General features: G+C 49.2%; 1 protein-coding gene across 3 annotated transcripts in view; it reads left to right on the top strand.

Annotated features, from left to right (window-relative positions):
- Positions 1 to 17633, top strand: part of INTS10 (integrator complex subunit 10) — a 189340-nt gene that overhangs the window by 115387 nt on the left and 56320 nt on the right. For all 3 annotated transcript variants that reach the window (XR_013606935.1, XM_078674367.1, XM_078674366.1), the window contains exons 10-12: positions 366 to 519; positions 11121 to 11203; positions 12207 to 12359. Coding sequence is in view for 2 of the 3 variants with exons in the window: in XM_078674367.1 (XP_078530493.1) it covers positions 366 to 519; positions 11121 to 11203; positions 12207 to 12359 (390 nt within the window). In the remaining variant the exon portion in view is untranslated. The remainder of the gene's footprint in view (positions 1 to 365; positions 520 to 11120; positions 11204 to 12206; positions 12360 to 17633) is intronic.

Genomic DNA, 17633 nt, shown 5'->3' with positions numbered 1-17633 from the left:
GCGGGGCACAACTGGAGGCGGAGTCTTTATCCTGGTGCATTGTGGGCTTAAGGGGGAGTCTGGAGCTGGCCCAAGACTGAGGACTTCAAAGAAAACCACCGTGTGCAGTCCTCGCCCACAGTCCACGGCAGGCGTGTGCAAAGCATGTGAATCTACAGCACGAAGCGCTACAAACAGGTCATCAGGGCCATGGACCGTCCTCATTAGATATTTTACTGAATGATCGAGGGGGCGAGGGAGTGCGTGAGCTAAGAGCCCCGCTCTCTTCCTGTAAACCACAGATGCTGCAGTTCTCTTGCCTGAAATGTATTAACCTGAAATTCCATTCAAATTAGTTTTTAAAAAAAACTTTTCTTTGTTGACAGAGCTCAGATGATGAAGAAGCTTCTGGAAAGGGCCGTAACCGTCATGTAATAATAAATAAAACTGAATTTCCCAACTCCGCCGAACTGCTGGACAGCTTTAAATTGGCCAAAGAGAGCTGGGAGCTGCTGCACTCCGCGGAGTCTCTGGAGAAAGGTACGAGCGATCACCTCCAGCCTCGCTGCCCATGAGGAGAGGGTAACCTGTTACTGATCTTTTGTATGTTTGTTTGTCTTATTCATACCTGTTTTGTGTTACGAGAGAGTTGTGGCACAGCGGCCAGAGTGGCTGACTCTGGAGCGTGGGGTTCACGGTTCGACCGCCGGCAGCAGCTCAGCATCATGCGACTCTGGGTAATAACTTACTTAATCATACTGACAGTCCCTAGCGCCTTGAAACCCTGATGAAGGGGTGATATGTTTGCGCTTTACAAATAAGAATTATTGGTCCCTGCTGCAGACACCGGTGATTTTGCGGCGTGTGCCCCTTCAGGTCATTTGTTGAAATGTGAATACCATCTGGCAGTGAGGGGACCCTCCAGCCCGGAGGCCATGAACAGTGCCCAGCTGCTGTAACATCTCAGCCCTTTGCTCTGGTGCATCTTATGGTTCCCCTGACCATGGGGTGTCTGTCCCCCCCCCCCTCCTGCCACACTTATGATGAGCATCGGACCTTGTGCCTAAGGCGAGCATGACGCTTGTCTTTTGGCTTGTGACTAGCTGACCCGGGGCACATGACTGGCCCTGGCCACTGGGCTACTAGTGGGGCTCAGAGGCATTATATCGCTTCCTGCCCTCGCCTCCTCGGGGATCAGGGCTGAAGTCGCTATTACTACTACTTATGTTTTCACAATACGTGCAGGCGTTTCAGACCTCCTGGGGCCCTGTAGTTTGAACTACTGGGGGTGCACCCTCTCCGGTCCGGCACCCTCTCCGGTCCGGCATCCGCTCCGGCACCCGCTACGGTCCCGCTCCGGTTCGGCATTCGCTCCTGTGCTGCACTCGCTCCTGTGATGCATTCACTCCTGTAGTGCTTTAGTGGACACTAGAAGCTTGCGATGTACGGCCTTAACGTAGCTGCTCCCCACACCAAGTCCTGTCATTCCTTGTTGGGCGGGACTCCATCTATCGGCCCCGCAGACAGTTCTGTTCAAGTGGGTGATGGTGGTACCTGTCCGAGGGCCTCTGGCTCCATACCTGCCACCTTATCACTATTAGGGGGTGGGAGCGCACCGCTGACATGCCCCAACGTAATTACCTCTTGCATGATGGTTCATGTAGTTCATGATTTCTTGCTAAGTTCAAAGTGTTCATAGCCAGTGCTGCATTATTAATTTCCAATTCGTATCCCTAGACACGTGTTTCGTAATCAATTCTTTGAAGAATAAAAATGAGTTCCGGGTCTGGAGTAAGCGGCAACACTCGTGTGAGCAAGACGGAACTACAGTGAAGGGCAGTGCCGGCTACTTTCGCCCATTGAGGCTTCCTCGTGGAATACTCAAACGGCCACTACCTCGTAATCTACGACATATTCGATAACGGTTAGAACCATCATTAATTATTCTTTTTCTTACTGCCCTTGCTGTTCCTGGCGCATAGAACTCATTTGTATTCTTCAAAGAATTGATTACGAAGTGTATTCAACACTTGATTGGCGCGCCTCTTCAGAAGATCCTTTGTACCCGGACTGGGTTGGAATTATCACCAGTCGTGGGGGACTACCCATCATTTCCATTTGGAGATAGCCCTGAAGATTTGGAGTGTAATCCACTCCAATGAAACACGTGTCGGCTGGCGCAATAAACATTATTGCTGCACTTACCAACTGTCCCTTGTTGTTGTTGTGAAATCAAGACCAAAGAATTTATTACAATTTGTATCAAGTTTGTGTGTGCTCAGGTCTTTCTCCTCACAAATTTATATGTATGTGCTTGGCGCATTACATTGTTAAGGGGTTGTACAGGTCACCCCTTTTCCTAGCAGCACCACTCCAGCATAACCACTGCATAATCCATACCAAATACTCGTTGGTGCGCAAAGCCCCCTTCAGTTAAGTACCTGGTCCATTCCTTGAAACATTGTTTTACAACTTATTTTATCTTGTGGCAGCAAGAAAATCACCCTCACGCGGAGTCGATTTATTGTCTTTATCCCAAGCATTAGTCAGCAGAGTGTAGGATCTGTAGTCTTTCTCCACTAAGACTCTTAAGATCAGAGAAAGGAGGTTGGCATTGTTTCATATGCATAAAGAGCATTTCCCTCCTTCTACAGGAGACGCACCCTCTTCAGGAGAAGATTCCGTGAGAAGTGCCCCTACAAGCGCTTCCATGAAGGCAACGCACAAGAGGAGGCTTGTACAGTCTCTTAAGCATGATTTATTTGTTACAGCGCGTGCAGTCGCATCCTCTCCTGACAAACCAGATGAGGACGCGTCTAAGCACAACAGAGATTCACACAACAGAGATTCACACAACAGAGATTCACCTGTAATAAAAAAGAAGTCTTCAAAGGAAACCTCGTTGACGACTTTAACTCCATCGTTGATGTAGGAACCTGGCTTTTTGTTCAAAATATAAAATGAAGTAGACAATGTAGAAAGACCTTAGAGAGCAGAAGGTGATAATGCACTTTACAGATGCCAATTACAAAGTCCAGATGACCCTTATTGGTTTACAGGGCTTAAATTAATAATCCCAAATGCCCTCTGTTGTGGTAGTGTGAGGGAGCAGTTTAGGCGTATCACAGGGTAGTGTTTAGTGGCGGCTGGTGGTCTTTGAAACTGGTGAATCATAAAAACGGACGGAATGGCTGTGGGCTAGCGCAAATTATTCTATATTCTCATTCTCATTCACAACCATTCTTAATCAAAATAGGAATGTTGTACTTTAATATACTTAAATGTTTGTGCTTGAATTCTGCGACTGAGCTGGCAGCCCCTATGTGAGCAACACCTCTGACCTCCTGGTCAGGGAAACTGCTCTCCCCCTGGCAGCTCCGTCGTTGTGTCTCTGCCACAGCACCTCTCTGGTCCAGGCAGATGTTTGAGGCCCTCCTCCACCCTCAGGGAAGCTGACTTCAGAGTTCAGGGCTCACGTTCGATCCCCGGCTCCGGCAACAGAACAGCTCAGCACCATGTGACTCTGGGCAATATCTCACTTGATTTTCACAATGGCCCCCATCATCTTGAGACCCTTAAGGGTGAGTAGTTCGCGCTTTCTAAAATACCGGATTTTCCTAGCCGCTACAGACATCATCCACACACTCCTCGACCAGGGCCACAATGCAGCCCTCATTCTACTAGACCTCTCAGCAGCCTTCGACACCGTCTCCCACCGCACACTAGCCGTCAGACTCCACGATGTAGGAATACAGGGATCTGCCCTCGACTGGATCCGCTCCTTCCTCACCGTCCATACTCAAAGAATCCGACTCCCGCCCTGTCTCTCCGAACCCACGGAAATCAACATTGGAGTACCCCAAGGATCATCGCTCAGCCCCACTCTCTTCAACATCTACATGGCCCCCCTTGCAACCATCGTCAGAACACAGACTCAGCATAGTATCCTACGTCGAAGACACCCAGCTAACCTTCTTCCTCACCAAGGAACCCAACACCACCAGGCACAGCTTTCAGGAAGGAATGAAGGACGTCGCAACCTGAATGAAAAGCAGTTGCCTGAAGCTCAACTCGGAGAAAACGGAAGTCCTCATCCTCGGATCTACCCCCTCTGCGTGGCACAACACCTGGTGACCCCCGCCCTTGGCAACCTTCCCACAGACCACGCCCGCAACCTCGGCATCATACTCCACTCCTCCTTCACCATGAACCGACAGATCAACACCGTATCCTCCGCATGCTTCAACACCCTCTGCATACTCCCGAAGACCCCCGTGAATCCAAAAAGAGCATCACCCACGCACTCATCACCAGCAAGCTGGACTACAGGATGACATCCGGTTGACAGAGATCCCGAGAACTCGCCACAGTTCTGAAATTTGGCTGTATCAAACGGCTTATTCTGCCGTCCGGTATTCTATAGTTGGCACTCGTATTGGTAGCGCCGCACCAGGAGCCAATTGATAGGGCTTAGAGGACCGGACCAGACACAGTTTACTGTATCTGAGATCTGAAGTGTTTTTATTTCACTGAATACAACACTTATTACGTGACCAGCAGGTTTGGAGTTATCACCGGTTGAGAGGTTCAAACAGACATCCTATTCACAGAAAGCCCTGAAGAAATCAAGAGTGTCAATACCCACAGACAAAACACGTGTTGGCTGGTTATGTGAAAGATTAACACATCAAAATTGAACCACACCGATTAATGACCACATCTTCATTATGAACTTCAAGGAACAGTGTTTCATCACTACCTTTTACTCTGTTGTGTGTGCAAAGGATTTGATGTTATATTGGACTACGGGAATGCCCTCTATGCCAGAATCAACACATCTCTACTACACAATTACTAGACTGTATAGAACTCTGCAGCTAGACTCGTCCTCCGCATCCCACGACAAGACCACATCACCCAACACCTACGAGACCTCCACTGGCTCCCCGTTGAAAAAAGAGTGACCTCCAGGCTGCTCACTACACAACACCAAACCCAAATACCTCAAAGAAAGACTCTCCTCTACGCCCCCAGGGGAAACCTCCGGTCTGCTGATCAGGCCGTGGCTGAAATCTCCCGCATCCACAGAGCCAGAATGGGAGGCAGGTTTTTCTCATACATGGGGGCAAGACTTGGAACTAACTCCCCCCTCAGCATCAGACAAACCCCCCACACTGCAAGCATTGAAGAGGAGCCTCAAGACATGGCTTTTCGGTTGACCGGCGTCAGGTAGAGCCCCAGACCTGGCTGTCCGACGCCTGGAGCTGCCGAAATCACACCCCAGAGCGCCTTGAGACCCTCACGGGTGAGTAGTGCACTCTACAAATCACTGATTGATTGATTGATTGACGGGGTAGTATGTTTCAAACTTTAGCACCCGGGCACTGGCTGGCACAGCCGCCGGGTCTGGCTCTTCGGACGCAGGGACAGCGGTGAGCAGGAGGTTTGCAAGGTCAAGGAATCTGGCAGTGATGTGAACGCTGGTGCAGTTGTTGAGGCTGGTGGGACCTAAATTGTGTAGTGCTTTGTATTTGCCAACATAACGTGGGCTCTCCTCCCAGCCCGAAATGTAAAAGAAAAATAATTGGCCTTGACACCTGCCCCCGCCGTTCGGTCTTCCCTTCTCTCCCCTTTGGAAGGGAGAGGGTGTGGTGCTGCAGCCAGATTGGAGTCTTGACTGCAATAAAAATTACTTTAAAAAAAAATCGAACTGCAGAAATCAGGTCAAAAGAAACTCAACTTAATCAATAACTTAAAGAAATCAGAGCCAATAAACGTTGTTTGAGAGAACTAAGACAGAACTGCACCCCAAAAGCAGTTTCAGGTCTCACATAATCACCAAAACATGGTTTTATTTTTTTCCTATTTTACTATGAGCATGGTTTTTAAAACACAATTGCTATTTTCCATAACTTCTAATGCGCGCACTGTGAACAGTCACCTTTAGGCCTAGGAAGAATGCTGTCAATATTGGGTTTTGACAAATAATGTGAATTGGTCGACTTTCTTGTATTTTTATTTTCTGCGTTGTTTGGTTCTTACCATTTATGCCGTTCCACAGTCATTGGTACAGTCAGTCCTGCAAGAGGCCTTTCGTCATCTCGTTCACTTGATATCATGAGACACGGTAGAGACGGCAGGCACTGGGACATAGGCCAGTAACAAAATGAGCGCAGAGAAGATCTAGACAAACGCTATGTAAAGGAGGCTAGACAAAGTCAAGAGAGCCGAGGGCAGCGCATGCGAAGGTTTAAAGGCACTATTCGATGTCGGGACACATTTGTGGCCACTTCAGATGCAAAACTCTTCCCAGTAACTGTTGCGGTGATACTCCTGGGAAAGGTTTTACTGCAGTTTATAAAACATGTGGTACATGTGTCTTTTAAAAGCCACACGTGCTCTGTCTGGTGAGAATGGTGACTCGACGCAATCATGGAGGAGGCCGGAGCCCAGGGGGAAGGCTGCCAGGACGGGAGAGCGGGCTTACCTGGGTAACCAGGCCTTACCAGTCTGCCAAAGCTCCAATTCTTGGAGGACGTTGAAAGTGAAAGTAAATAGATACTCATGCTCAGTGTATCTGTGACTGCCTGTGATCCGACGCCAGGGTCATCCGACTCACGTGGTGAAGGCCCGTCCCGGTGTCCCACCCTCCTGGATGGCCCTTTGGGATTGACCGGTAGCCCCGGGTAGGGCAGGGCGGATCCTCACAGCGCCCCGGACCACCTTACTAAAGTACGCTTGCAGTGCGTCATTATGGGAGTCACCAGGACGGCCTGGGATTGGACAGACCAGGGCTGGAAGAAGGTAAGCCCTGGCTTCGCCCAGCATTAGGTTGGCGCATGCACACCAGCGCGTGTGCCTGAGAAAAGTGCCTGGATGCCTGACCCTCGCTGCTGGGAGGGTCAGAAGTGGCAGCCAAGCACGCACAGCTAATTTTTTAATACTATTGTAATCATTATAATAGTAATTGGAAAATTAGCATGGTGCTGATGTTAGGGGAAATAGAGGGGGCGCAGCCCCTTTGCCCAAAGGGACCAGCTGCCCCTGGTAGCGCTAAGCATTGTTGAGCACACACCGTCAATAAATGAGAGACACACTCCAGAAGAAACTCCAGACCAATTTAGGAATGTAACATATTTTTTTATAGAATTTTTAACACCAAGCGGTTTGTAATCGGGTAAGTACTTTTGACGTTCTCAAATTTTACGGTAGACACAGTAGAAACTGACAGCTGTCAGATTTGAGGCCTGAGCCTCGAACGTGGTAATGTTATCCTGTGGGTTAAAATTTCTCTGAATAGGGTCACTTGAAACGACTTCAGGGATTGATCTTCTGAACTTGAGGTAAGTACTTGAGGTAAGTAGGGGCCAAGGCCCTTAGAACTCCAGCAGCTTCAGTTTACTGGTGTGTCCGGGTGCAGAGGCCCGAACGCTACAGCTGACGTCCATGCAGAAACCTGTAAGCTGAAACATGCTGCAAGTGTTGGATTGGGTACTAGTCCGTCGGAGCCCAAAGGGGGCTAGGTTTTTCAGCCTCAGGGACGCTGTCGATCCGCTCGGACTCAGGCTGTGAGGCTCAGGGACACTGTCGGTCCGCTCGTACTCAGGCTGTGAGGCTCAGGGACACTGTCGGTCCGCTCGGACTCAGGCTGTGAGGCTCAGGGACGCTGTTGGTCCGCTCGGACTCAGTCTGTGAGGCTCAGGGACGCTGTCTGTCCGCTCGGACTCAGTCTGTGAGGCTCAGGGACACTGTCGGTCCGCTCGGACTCAGGCTGTGAGGCTCAGGTATTGAGGTGTTTTAGTCTGCGGGTCGTTGATGTTAGAGGCTCTACCGTTCGGTGTCGACCTGGAGAACGGGACAGGACAGTTGAGCCACTCTCTGTTTTGGCCTCTGCGATGCTGACGTCTGTTGTCGGCTGGTTGATCTTGGAGATTTTTGTAGTCCGGATTGGGCTCCAAACAAACCTTGGTTGCCGTAAGGGGTCCGGTATCCCGGTTATTGGTGCAAAGTGGCTCTTGGGGGCCCATGCATCTCTAAACGTGGTGGGGAGACGGTACTGACCTCTTGGACCATAGTGACCTCCTCCTGGGTGGCTGCTGCGTGTGTGGACCCAGTGGTCAGCAGAACGGTAAACCAGTCGTAGTCGGTGCCTGCAGAATGCGAGGAACGTTCTCCTCCTCTTCAAGGGATATGCTGGCTGGTTGGCGAAGTGCTGGCAGCTCGCCGAGCGTTTTGGAGGATGAAAGCTGCAGGACGAGTTCCTTTGAAACAACTAAAGAACTGTAGGGACATCATTCTTCCTCGGATGCTGGAAGTAATGAATGGAGCCTTGGAACAAGGCAACTTCCCATCACTCTGGAAGAAAGCCATTGTAAAGCCACTGCTGAAAAAGACCACCCTAGACCCCGGAGTACTGAAGAACTTCAGACCCATCTCCCTCCTGCCGGCCCCTGCCAAGATGTTGGAGACCCACTTGAACTTTCACCTTTCTAATTTCCTGGATGCCTCAGGTTTCTTGGATGGGTCCCAACATGGCTTTAGAAAGCTGCATAGCACGGAGTCTGCCTTGACTAAGGTCATGGATAACATCCGCAGGAAAGTTGATTTGGGTCAAACCACCGTGCTGGTGCTGCTGGACCTTACAGCAGCTTTCGATACCCTGTCTCCCTTTACCTTAACATCCAGGTTAAAGGAGGCAGGTATAGAAGGACCGGCTCTCAGTCTCCTGAGCTCCTTTTTACATCAACGAGAGCAGCGTGTCATGCTAGGTGAGTACCTCTCCCCTGCTAAGTCTTTGCAATGCGGGGTGCCACAGGGGTCGGCATTGAGTCCGACCCTGTTCAACATCTACGTGGCCCCCCTTGCAAGACTAGTAAGATCTCAGGGGATGGAGGTAGTATCGTATGCCGACGATACGCAGATTATGGTACCCCTGACCCACTCTGTGACTGAAGCCGCGTCAAACTTTAGAGCCTGCATGCAACTTGTTGCAGAGTGGATGATTTCCAACTCCCTAAAGTTGAACGGGGACAAGACAGAGGTCCTGGTCTTTGGCAAAGATCAGGGCATGTGGTCAGGTGAGTGGTGGCCTTCCTCTTTAGGCATTTGCCCCACACCTACACAATCTGCCAGGAACCTTGGTGTCATCTTTGACACCCAGCTCTCTATGGAGCTTCAGGTCAATCGAACGGTGGCTACCTGTTGGGGCGTCATTAGGACCCTGAAAAGGATTGTCCACTATCTTTCCACACAGGCACGGAAACAGGTGGTGATCGCCCTTGTTGGCTCAAGGCTGGATTACTGCAATTCACTCTATGCCGGGGCCAACAAGGGTCTTCTGCAGCGCTTGCAGGTCATACAAAACGCGGCAGCGCGTTTCGCCCTTGCCCTGCCTTGGCTGTCATCTATGACCTTGGCGAGGAAGAATCCACTGGCTCCCTATTCCCTCAAGGATCACGTTCAAACTTCTCTGTCTAACATATAAGGCGTTAAGTGCAGGTTCGGCTGATGCCCTTGGATCCCTACTTACTAGATATGTCCCGAATAGATGCCTTCGCTCTAGTGAGCTCAATCAACTGGTAATCCCTCGAGCCATGAAGGCTAGATGGGGGAGCAAAGCTTTTTCCATTCTGGCACCCCAGATGTGGAATTCACTCCCCCTTGAGATCAAGTCATTGCCCTCTCTTGACCTTTTCAGGAAGTCATTGAAAACTTGGCTTTTTATTAAAGCATACCAGTAAGCTCTGTTTCTGACTATTGACAGCTAGTTATTTGATTTAGGCGCCTTGACGCCCATTGGGCATAGCTGCGCATGATAAATGCCATTTCATTCATTCATTCATTCACGAGTCGAGTTGTTGCAATTGTCGAGACAGGAGCAGGTAGGCAGGGTTAGCCGCCAAAGTCTACAGGTAGGTGACCGTTCTCGCTTCTTCGGCTCTTCTGTTTCCTTCTTCTTTAGTCAGGTGAATCTGCTTTCCTGGTGTGAGGGGGCCACCCAAATACTCAATTTAGGGGCATAGAGGGGAGTGAAGTGTCGTAGCCAATAGGGTACTTACCCTTGAGGTCACTACACCCCTACCCCCCATATGACCACTTCCTGTGGGGAAAGGACATAACCCTGTCCCAGCGTTCCTAATTCCACCAAAATCGAGATGGTGAACCCTTCTTTTATGGAGCACATCGGGCAGCTCAACCTCTGGGTGTGGCTAGCCTGGTGGTGCAACACGTCTACTTGGGAGAGTGCTGAGAGTCCATTTGTAATCTTTAATGTTGGCGCCGTGGTCCCAGATCCCATCAAAAGTGCAAAGCACAAGCCAAGTTCTTCACTGATAGAGTGCAGCTGCCTTGTGGCTCTGGCTAGTACTGGCTAGTGAATGTGCGACTGCACATCGGGCAAACATCCGACTGTTTGTAGGGTGTCACAGGGACCAAAGTAATTCCAATGTTGGACCCAAACCAGTGCCAACCTCTTGCCCAAACTCATGCCAGTCTCTTACTCAAACCAATGCCAACTTCAGGCTCAAACGAACGCCATACTCCTGTCCAAACCAACCCCAACCTCTGACCCAAAGCTAAAATTGGGCTCAAGCAATTTTCATTTTAGAGGATAAACCAATGTCAGCCTCTGGCCCAAACCATTGACCACCTCGGGCCGAAACCAGTGCCAACCTCCCACAATGACCAATCAGACTCCGGTGATGCAAATCAGATGCAGAAGAGCGATGGTGCAGGGCAGTGTCCAGTGACCAGTGCCCACCGGTGAGTCCACCAGGGTCTGAGAGTTACTGGAAGAAACACAGTACACCCACCTTCCAGCCATGCCCCGTCCAATGGAAGACAAGGACCTCAGTTACGGGAGACTGACGGAGCCTTTTAAAGCAGGCATCCCCCCCCAGGGGTCTGCTAACAGCTTTCCTTGCCAGACTTATTGAGGTTGGTGGAGGGGGTAGTGCCCACTCTCTCTCGAAGGGGCCCTGCGGTGTTGGGAGAGCAGAACATTTAGGACACAGTGCCTTCATGGAAGGACACTTTCTATCTAGAAGTCCCCAAAGCAATCATTCATTGAAATATGATATTAAATGCTGTATTTGTTCGCTGCTGTACCCTAACCTAAACTTGTCTCCTCTCTGATTGTGCAGAATTTGCAAGAATCCGCTCGTCCTGGAAGACGGACACCTGGGTGTGGCTGAGAATATTCCTCACAGACATGATCATTTTTCAGGTACATTTGAGGCCTCTGATTTCATGTTTATTTTTCAATAACAGAATCACAGGATCAACGACATAGAGCTTGAGACAGGAAGAGGCAGCGCAGTCCTGCAGAGGAGAGAAGTACTCTAGAGAACCATTAAAGTCACTGCAGCCCTGCAGAGGGGTACCCTAGAGCACTCTTAAAGATTCTGTCATTTTGTAGAGAAGAGTAATTAATGCCCTAGAGTTCCATTAAAGGTGCACACGTACAGCAGGGACGCAGAGTGCCCTGGAGTCCCATGACCGGTGCAGCAGCCCCGCAGAGAAGACGAGTGCCCTGAAGTTCTGTAAAGGATATAGCAGGCGTCCCGAGAAGGGTTTTAGAGTCCCACTGGTCCTCTTTAGAGACATACATAGAGAATCAAACTGGACATCTCATAGGGTGTGGAACACACCATATGCCACCAAATAGGCCCTCGTCGGCAGAGGTTGGTGTAGAAATAAATGAGGTCCAGTAGACAGCTCTTGTAGTTGTAGTTTATTCCTTAAGTTACAGCTTAGTAAGTTGCAATATAAGTCTTAATATAAGCCCCACCAGGAGCAGACTCCTGGCTGCTCAGCCCATCTTCTCCAACAGCTCCCCCTTCAAGAACAAACATCCATAACATTCCAAATGACATCATATAGCTAGAGCATCAGGCAGAGAACCAGGGCCAGGGAGATGCATTACATAAGAAGCAGATTACTACAGTTGGCCTTGCAGTGGAATATTTTTATTTTTTTGCTTGTTTCAGCAGATGTCGATTCTGGGCTTAAAGTCACATGTCATTTATAAATGCAAAGTTTCGACCCTTCTAAACCTTTTCTGCTGAATAATATATTTTACTTTCCTTTTGTCCCTCGCTTGGGATGTTTGACCAGAGCCGGCTCAGAGAGGAGCTTGCTGTGTTTCTTCCAGTTTCACTGGTGTGCAGATAGCTGTTGATTCTGCTCTGCTCTTCAGACCTTCTCCAGTTCTACCCTCTTTCTTTCAGGGGCAGTACAAGAAGGCGGTCTCCAGTCTCCACATCCTGACCGCTCTCCAGGGTGCGCACGCCCCGCTGCAGATCCTCGGACAGGTCTCGTTGGAGCAGCATCGGGCGCTCATTCAGCTGGCGACCTGCCACTTCGCTCTCGGTGAATACAGGGTAAGTGAACCTTTGGAGCCGGGGAAGACGACGGTGGCTGGCACAGCTCGTGTGGCACCGCCATCCTTGGAATGGTGTAAGCCGGCAGGGGTGGCCTCTAGTCAGGGCAGTGCTTTAGGGACAGAGAGCTCTGCAATAAAGTGTGACATGTGTTGCTGATGTCCTTGGAACCTCAGAACCAGATGACACTGCGAGCTGCCTGGACTGTCAGGTGCCTCCTCTGTAGGGCTGGTCAAAGCATCAAGGCTCATCTTGGACGTTGGTGCGGTATTGAAGCTTAGATGCAGGTAACACACAAATAACTCTCAATAATTGTCTTGTCCAATCGGTCTTATGTCTTTGAGACTTTATTTCAGTATTCGGTTCAGTCGAATGATAGGCTAAAGTTTCACAGTTAAAAATGTATTCCCTTAATCTGGGGCAGTTCTGACTCCTTCTTCCTGGCCAGTTAGAGCCTGAACTGAGCAGACAAGATAAATGATGCAGAGAAAACACCCTCAAGAGACAAACCCTTCGGTCATGTTCCCTTACTGAACCAGTTTGTAAATAAATCAGTCAATCGGTATTTATAAAGCGCGGCTAATCACCCATGCGGGTCTCATGGCGCTGGAAGCTTCACTGTGCTTCGTAGCATTTGTTTCGGTCTAGTTTTGCGCTCCCCCGCTGCGTCTTGGTACATTGATGCTTCACATTACAAACCACAGGTAACCTCGCTATTTCAAAACCACTAGCTGTGTAATGTGTTTGCGATTTTTGTTGAAGTAGTTTTTCTTTGTCAAGGTTTGAATATAATCTTGTCACTATTGTTTTTTTGTTGTTCACATACACGCCTTGGGTGTTGCAGATTTGCTTTCTTCCTTCAAATGACCGACTAGAATGTTTGATGTTAAACATATGAAGCCCATATTTGCCAAAGATACCATTTGTCATGGAGTCTTCTTTCCGCCGTTGACTTGCAAGACTGTTCTTGCATTTTCAACATGTGACACGTGGTTTTATTACTACGTTGTTAGTGTACACATGTCACAGGTGCTTCTGTGTCTTTACTCCCACAGATGACCTGTGGGAAGGTGTTTGGATGTTTAGCCTGTGACGTTTGGTTTTATTTCGCCATAGTCAGTGTTTGTTTCCTATGATGTCTTGTTAGAAGGTACTTGGATATAAAATCTCTGACACCTGGTTTTATTTCTTTGTTGTTTACTCACCCACTCGTTAAGGTTGTTGTGTCCTGGTGTCTTTTTCCCTAATTGAACAGTGAGAAGGTGCTCAGATGTTCAGCATGTGACACATGGTTTTACTGTGATTTCTGAATACCAGATTTCATCTCCAGAATACGCTAAACATCTAGTCTGTAGAGCAATCCTTTCATCTGTTTCCCTGCCTGTTTGACAGCAGGCAGGGAATCAAACGAAAACTTTGATCTCAGCAAGCGGGAGCAGTTTCACAGCTCCCTCTTGCTGAGAGCAGAGTTAGTGTTTGTTCTTACTTGGCGGGAGCTGTCAAAGCTCTGGACAAGTCAGAGCAAGCTGTTATGTGCGGAAGGTGGGCACCCTGGAACATAGCAGGAGCCGGCCCTGGGGGGTGGCAGTCCCCCGGGCCATGTATTGCTCCTGGTGGGGAGCCGCGCGGCCCCCTCCTTCCTACCCTGAGCACAGGCCGGATCGTTTCACGGATGTTTACTTACAAATGTGGATTTACTTTTGCTCATCATAGTATTAATTGTCTGTGGACTGATTGCCTACACTTCAGAAGCGCGTTGTGCAGAGCCTGAAATAAGTGCTCCTGTCACAGTCGATTGTTAAACTATCAGAGTACACCTAGTGTTCTTGAGGTCCTCTCAGGACTTTTAAGTCACAATAGGGTTCATAGTCAGCAGGTAATGCTACAGCTCTGTGTGTATAAAATGTTCTTAGATTGGGATCCATAGCGACAAATCGAGTTAAATATCTCAGCAGGGAATGCAGCATATGCGTTTACAGTGAAAGTTACCCACCTCCTCTGTTTTACCTCTTTCTGAATTGGTTGCCAAACAAATTGAAAATTGCAATCGAAATGGGAAATAATCTGTTAGTCAACCGTCTAACAAACCCACAGCATAGAGGGCCAAATTCACGTCGAGATTTGAATAGTAAATCTTTATTCCAAATTTGCACATCAGCCTCAAGGCTTTAAGATTAATAGTTCTCTCTTAGAAATAATTATTCAGTGTCATTTAGTACACTTGTTGAATGGACGCAACAATGCTGAACAATTTTTGGCTTGGACAATGATTGAATTGCTCGGACTATTTCTATAGTGACTTTGCTTTGGTATGCTGCAGTGTTTATGAGGTGGATTTGGATTTGGACTACTTTGTAGTTCCAAAAGTTAATACTCTAGGCGGACGAGTATTGGGCACTGTCTTAGCACCCAATATCCAATGGTTGGAGAATGACGTATTGAAACCTTCATGACTTCTGTACACATGGTGATGTGCAGATCATGATAGCATATCCACCCTTTTGCTCGATCCACAGCATAGAGGGAGCAACTACGTGAACTGAGAGAGGAGACTAATATTACATGGCTCCGCTTTTACTAAGAATTGGCAACGTTTGCCTGTGTCATTCAAGATTACTCGGATTGCATCAGCCAGTGTTGATGGGCGCCAGTGATGATGGGCGCCAGTGTTGATGGGCGCCAGTGTTGGGCGCCAGTGTTGATGGGCGCCAGTGTTGATGGGCGCCAGTGTTGATGGGCGCCAGTGATGATGGGCGCCAGTGATGATGGGCGCCAGTGTTGATGGGCACCAGTGTTGATGGGCGCCAGTGTTGATGGGCGCCAGTGTTGATGGGCGCCAGTGTTGATGGGCGCCAGTGTTGATGGGCGCCAGTGTTGATGGGCGCCAGTGATGATGGGCGCCAGTGTTGATGGGCACCAGTGTTGATGGGCGCCAGTGTTGATGGGCGCCAGTGTTGATGGGCGCCAGTGTTGATGGGCGCCAGTGTTGATGGGCGCCAGTGTTGATGGGCGCCAGTGATGATGGGCGCCAGTGTTGATGGGCGCCAGTGTTGATGGGCGCCAGTGTTGATGGGCGCCAGTGATGACGGGCGCCGGTGTTGATGTTTTCAGAAATTCTTCTCCAGAACATGACCTCCGAAAGGATTCTCTGGACCGACTGATACCTTAAACGTAGTTAGTATATCAACATGGGACAGAGAACATTATGGATTCACCGTGTATTGAATAAAAAAGTTGTGCATTAACTAAAAATCAGTCTCTGATTGGAATTGTTGTAGGCTCGGAGCCCCTTTTCATCATGAATAGACGCACTCAAGAATTCATACTAGGAATGTGTTTTTGTTTTTTAAAATCACAAATGCATAGTACTCGCAATATGTGAAGCTGTTACTTTGAAAATAAGCTAGTTGTAATTATATTACTAACTAGGTAGATCAAGTAAAAATATTTTAACATATTAGTGCGGATTTCTCTGCAACTCTTTCCTTCCCTTTGGCTAAATAATCTGAGCAGGAAAAAGTCTTTCAGATGAACTTGCACCTTTTAGATGGACTTGCTGACATCTGCATACCATTTGCAATAACTGAAGCTGTGTGTTCGAGGCGTGTGTGCTGTAGATACACATGCTTTGCATAAGTCCGCCATCTAGTGTTGGGCTCAGATGATTATAAGTTGTTTTTGTTCCAAGAAGTTTGGAGGGTGTGCAACTCCTAATCTTGGAAATACTGCACGTGGTCATGGATGCCATCTTCAGATTGTTTTTTTCCAGCGACGGGTTCGGATGTAGTATCTTGCACTCTGGTTCGAGTCTCCTTCGGTCCCCTTTCAGTCCGTTCTCTTTCAACGGTATTGTCTCATTCGGTATTGTATTAACTCTCATACTTGGACTTTGGTAGCAGTTTTTCGACTCGTTCCCTTGACCTATGGGCCATGCCCGTCCAGGCAATACTTCTCCATTTCCAATGATTTTGCGAATGACCTGCTAATGGAGCATGCTCCGTTTCTGTCCGGAGTGCCACTCCACATACCCTCACACAGGCCAACATCCCGTTTGCAACTTCTATCTCTCGCCAGAACAGCAAGAACGGCAAGAAGACACTTGTGATGCCTCTAAGTCTTTCTGGTCTAAAAAGACTCTTTGAGATCGAAGGGCTAGCGCAAGCAAATGGACGATGTCCCTGACATCAGCGGTCAACAAGATGAGGAAGAAGAGGCTTCTGCGGCACAGAAGGAACCACTTTCCATACATGATTCTGGGTCTCAATCAGAAGAGGACTCAGCCACTCTTCAGCCAGCGCAGAATCAACGCACGATTAGTACTTCTACCTCTGCTCCATAAACCAAACCATCAGCTTCCAACGAAAAAACTGCTCATGGGCCGCCTCTGCACACAAGCCATGGTGCGCACCGAAAACATGACTCTGAAGCCTCGCCCTTCGGCTCGGCTTTGATAGTTCCGCCTACAGCAGGGGTCTCAATATCCCTTCCATCTGAGACCAAAACACCTCAGTCTTCGGTCTCTGCACCGTAAAAAAGGCGTGTTATTTTGGAATCTAATCTTCCACCACCAAAATGGTTTGTTTTCGGTCTGAAATCTCCTCCAGAGCCAATCTTCGAGCAATTTCATCAAAAGCTCGATGTAAAGCAGAAAATACTTCAAATTCAGCCTGGAACAAAGCAAACTCTGGTACAGCCACCAAAACAACATGCTCCTAAAAAGCAGTTACATTTTGGGGAGTCTTTGATCATTCGTGTTCAACCCCTGAAGAAGAGGAGAAAGGATGCTGCAACCAGTCAATTGCACAAATCCCATTCCTTCTTCAACGTTACCACTATCAACACCCCCGCCACCTACGGTACCACCCACTCTATCACCCACCCCACCACCCGCTCCACCACCCACCAGCTCCACTACCTACTCTACTACCCGCTCTACTACCTGCTCCACCACCCGCTCCACCACCCGCTCCACCACCCACCCCAACACCCGCTCCACAACCCACCCGCTCCACTACCCGCTCTACTACCCGCTCTACTACCCGCTCCACCACCCGCTCCACCACCCGTCCCACCTCCCGCCTCACCACCCACCTGCTCCACTACCCGCTCTACTACCCGCTCTACCACCCACTCTACCACCCGCTCCACCACCCTCCCCACCACCCACCCTGCCACCCGCTCCACCACCCACCCACCCCGCCACCCGATCCACCGCCCACCCCCCCCCCACCGATCCACCGCCCACCCCCCCACCGCCTCACTCACCACTGAATC

The sequence above is a fragment of the Lissotriton helveticus genome, chromosome 2_1, assembly GCF_964261635.1.
Source record: "Lissotriton helveticus chromosome 2_1, aLisHel1.1, whole genome shotgun sequence".
Classification (NCBI taxonomy): Eukaryota; Metazoa; Chordata; class Amphibia; order Caudata; family Salamandridae; genus Lissotriton; species Lissotriton helveticus.
Note: the sequence above shows the minus strand (reverse complement) of the source record. Positions and strands in the feature narration are given on the sequence as shown.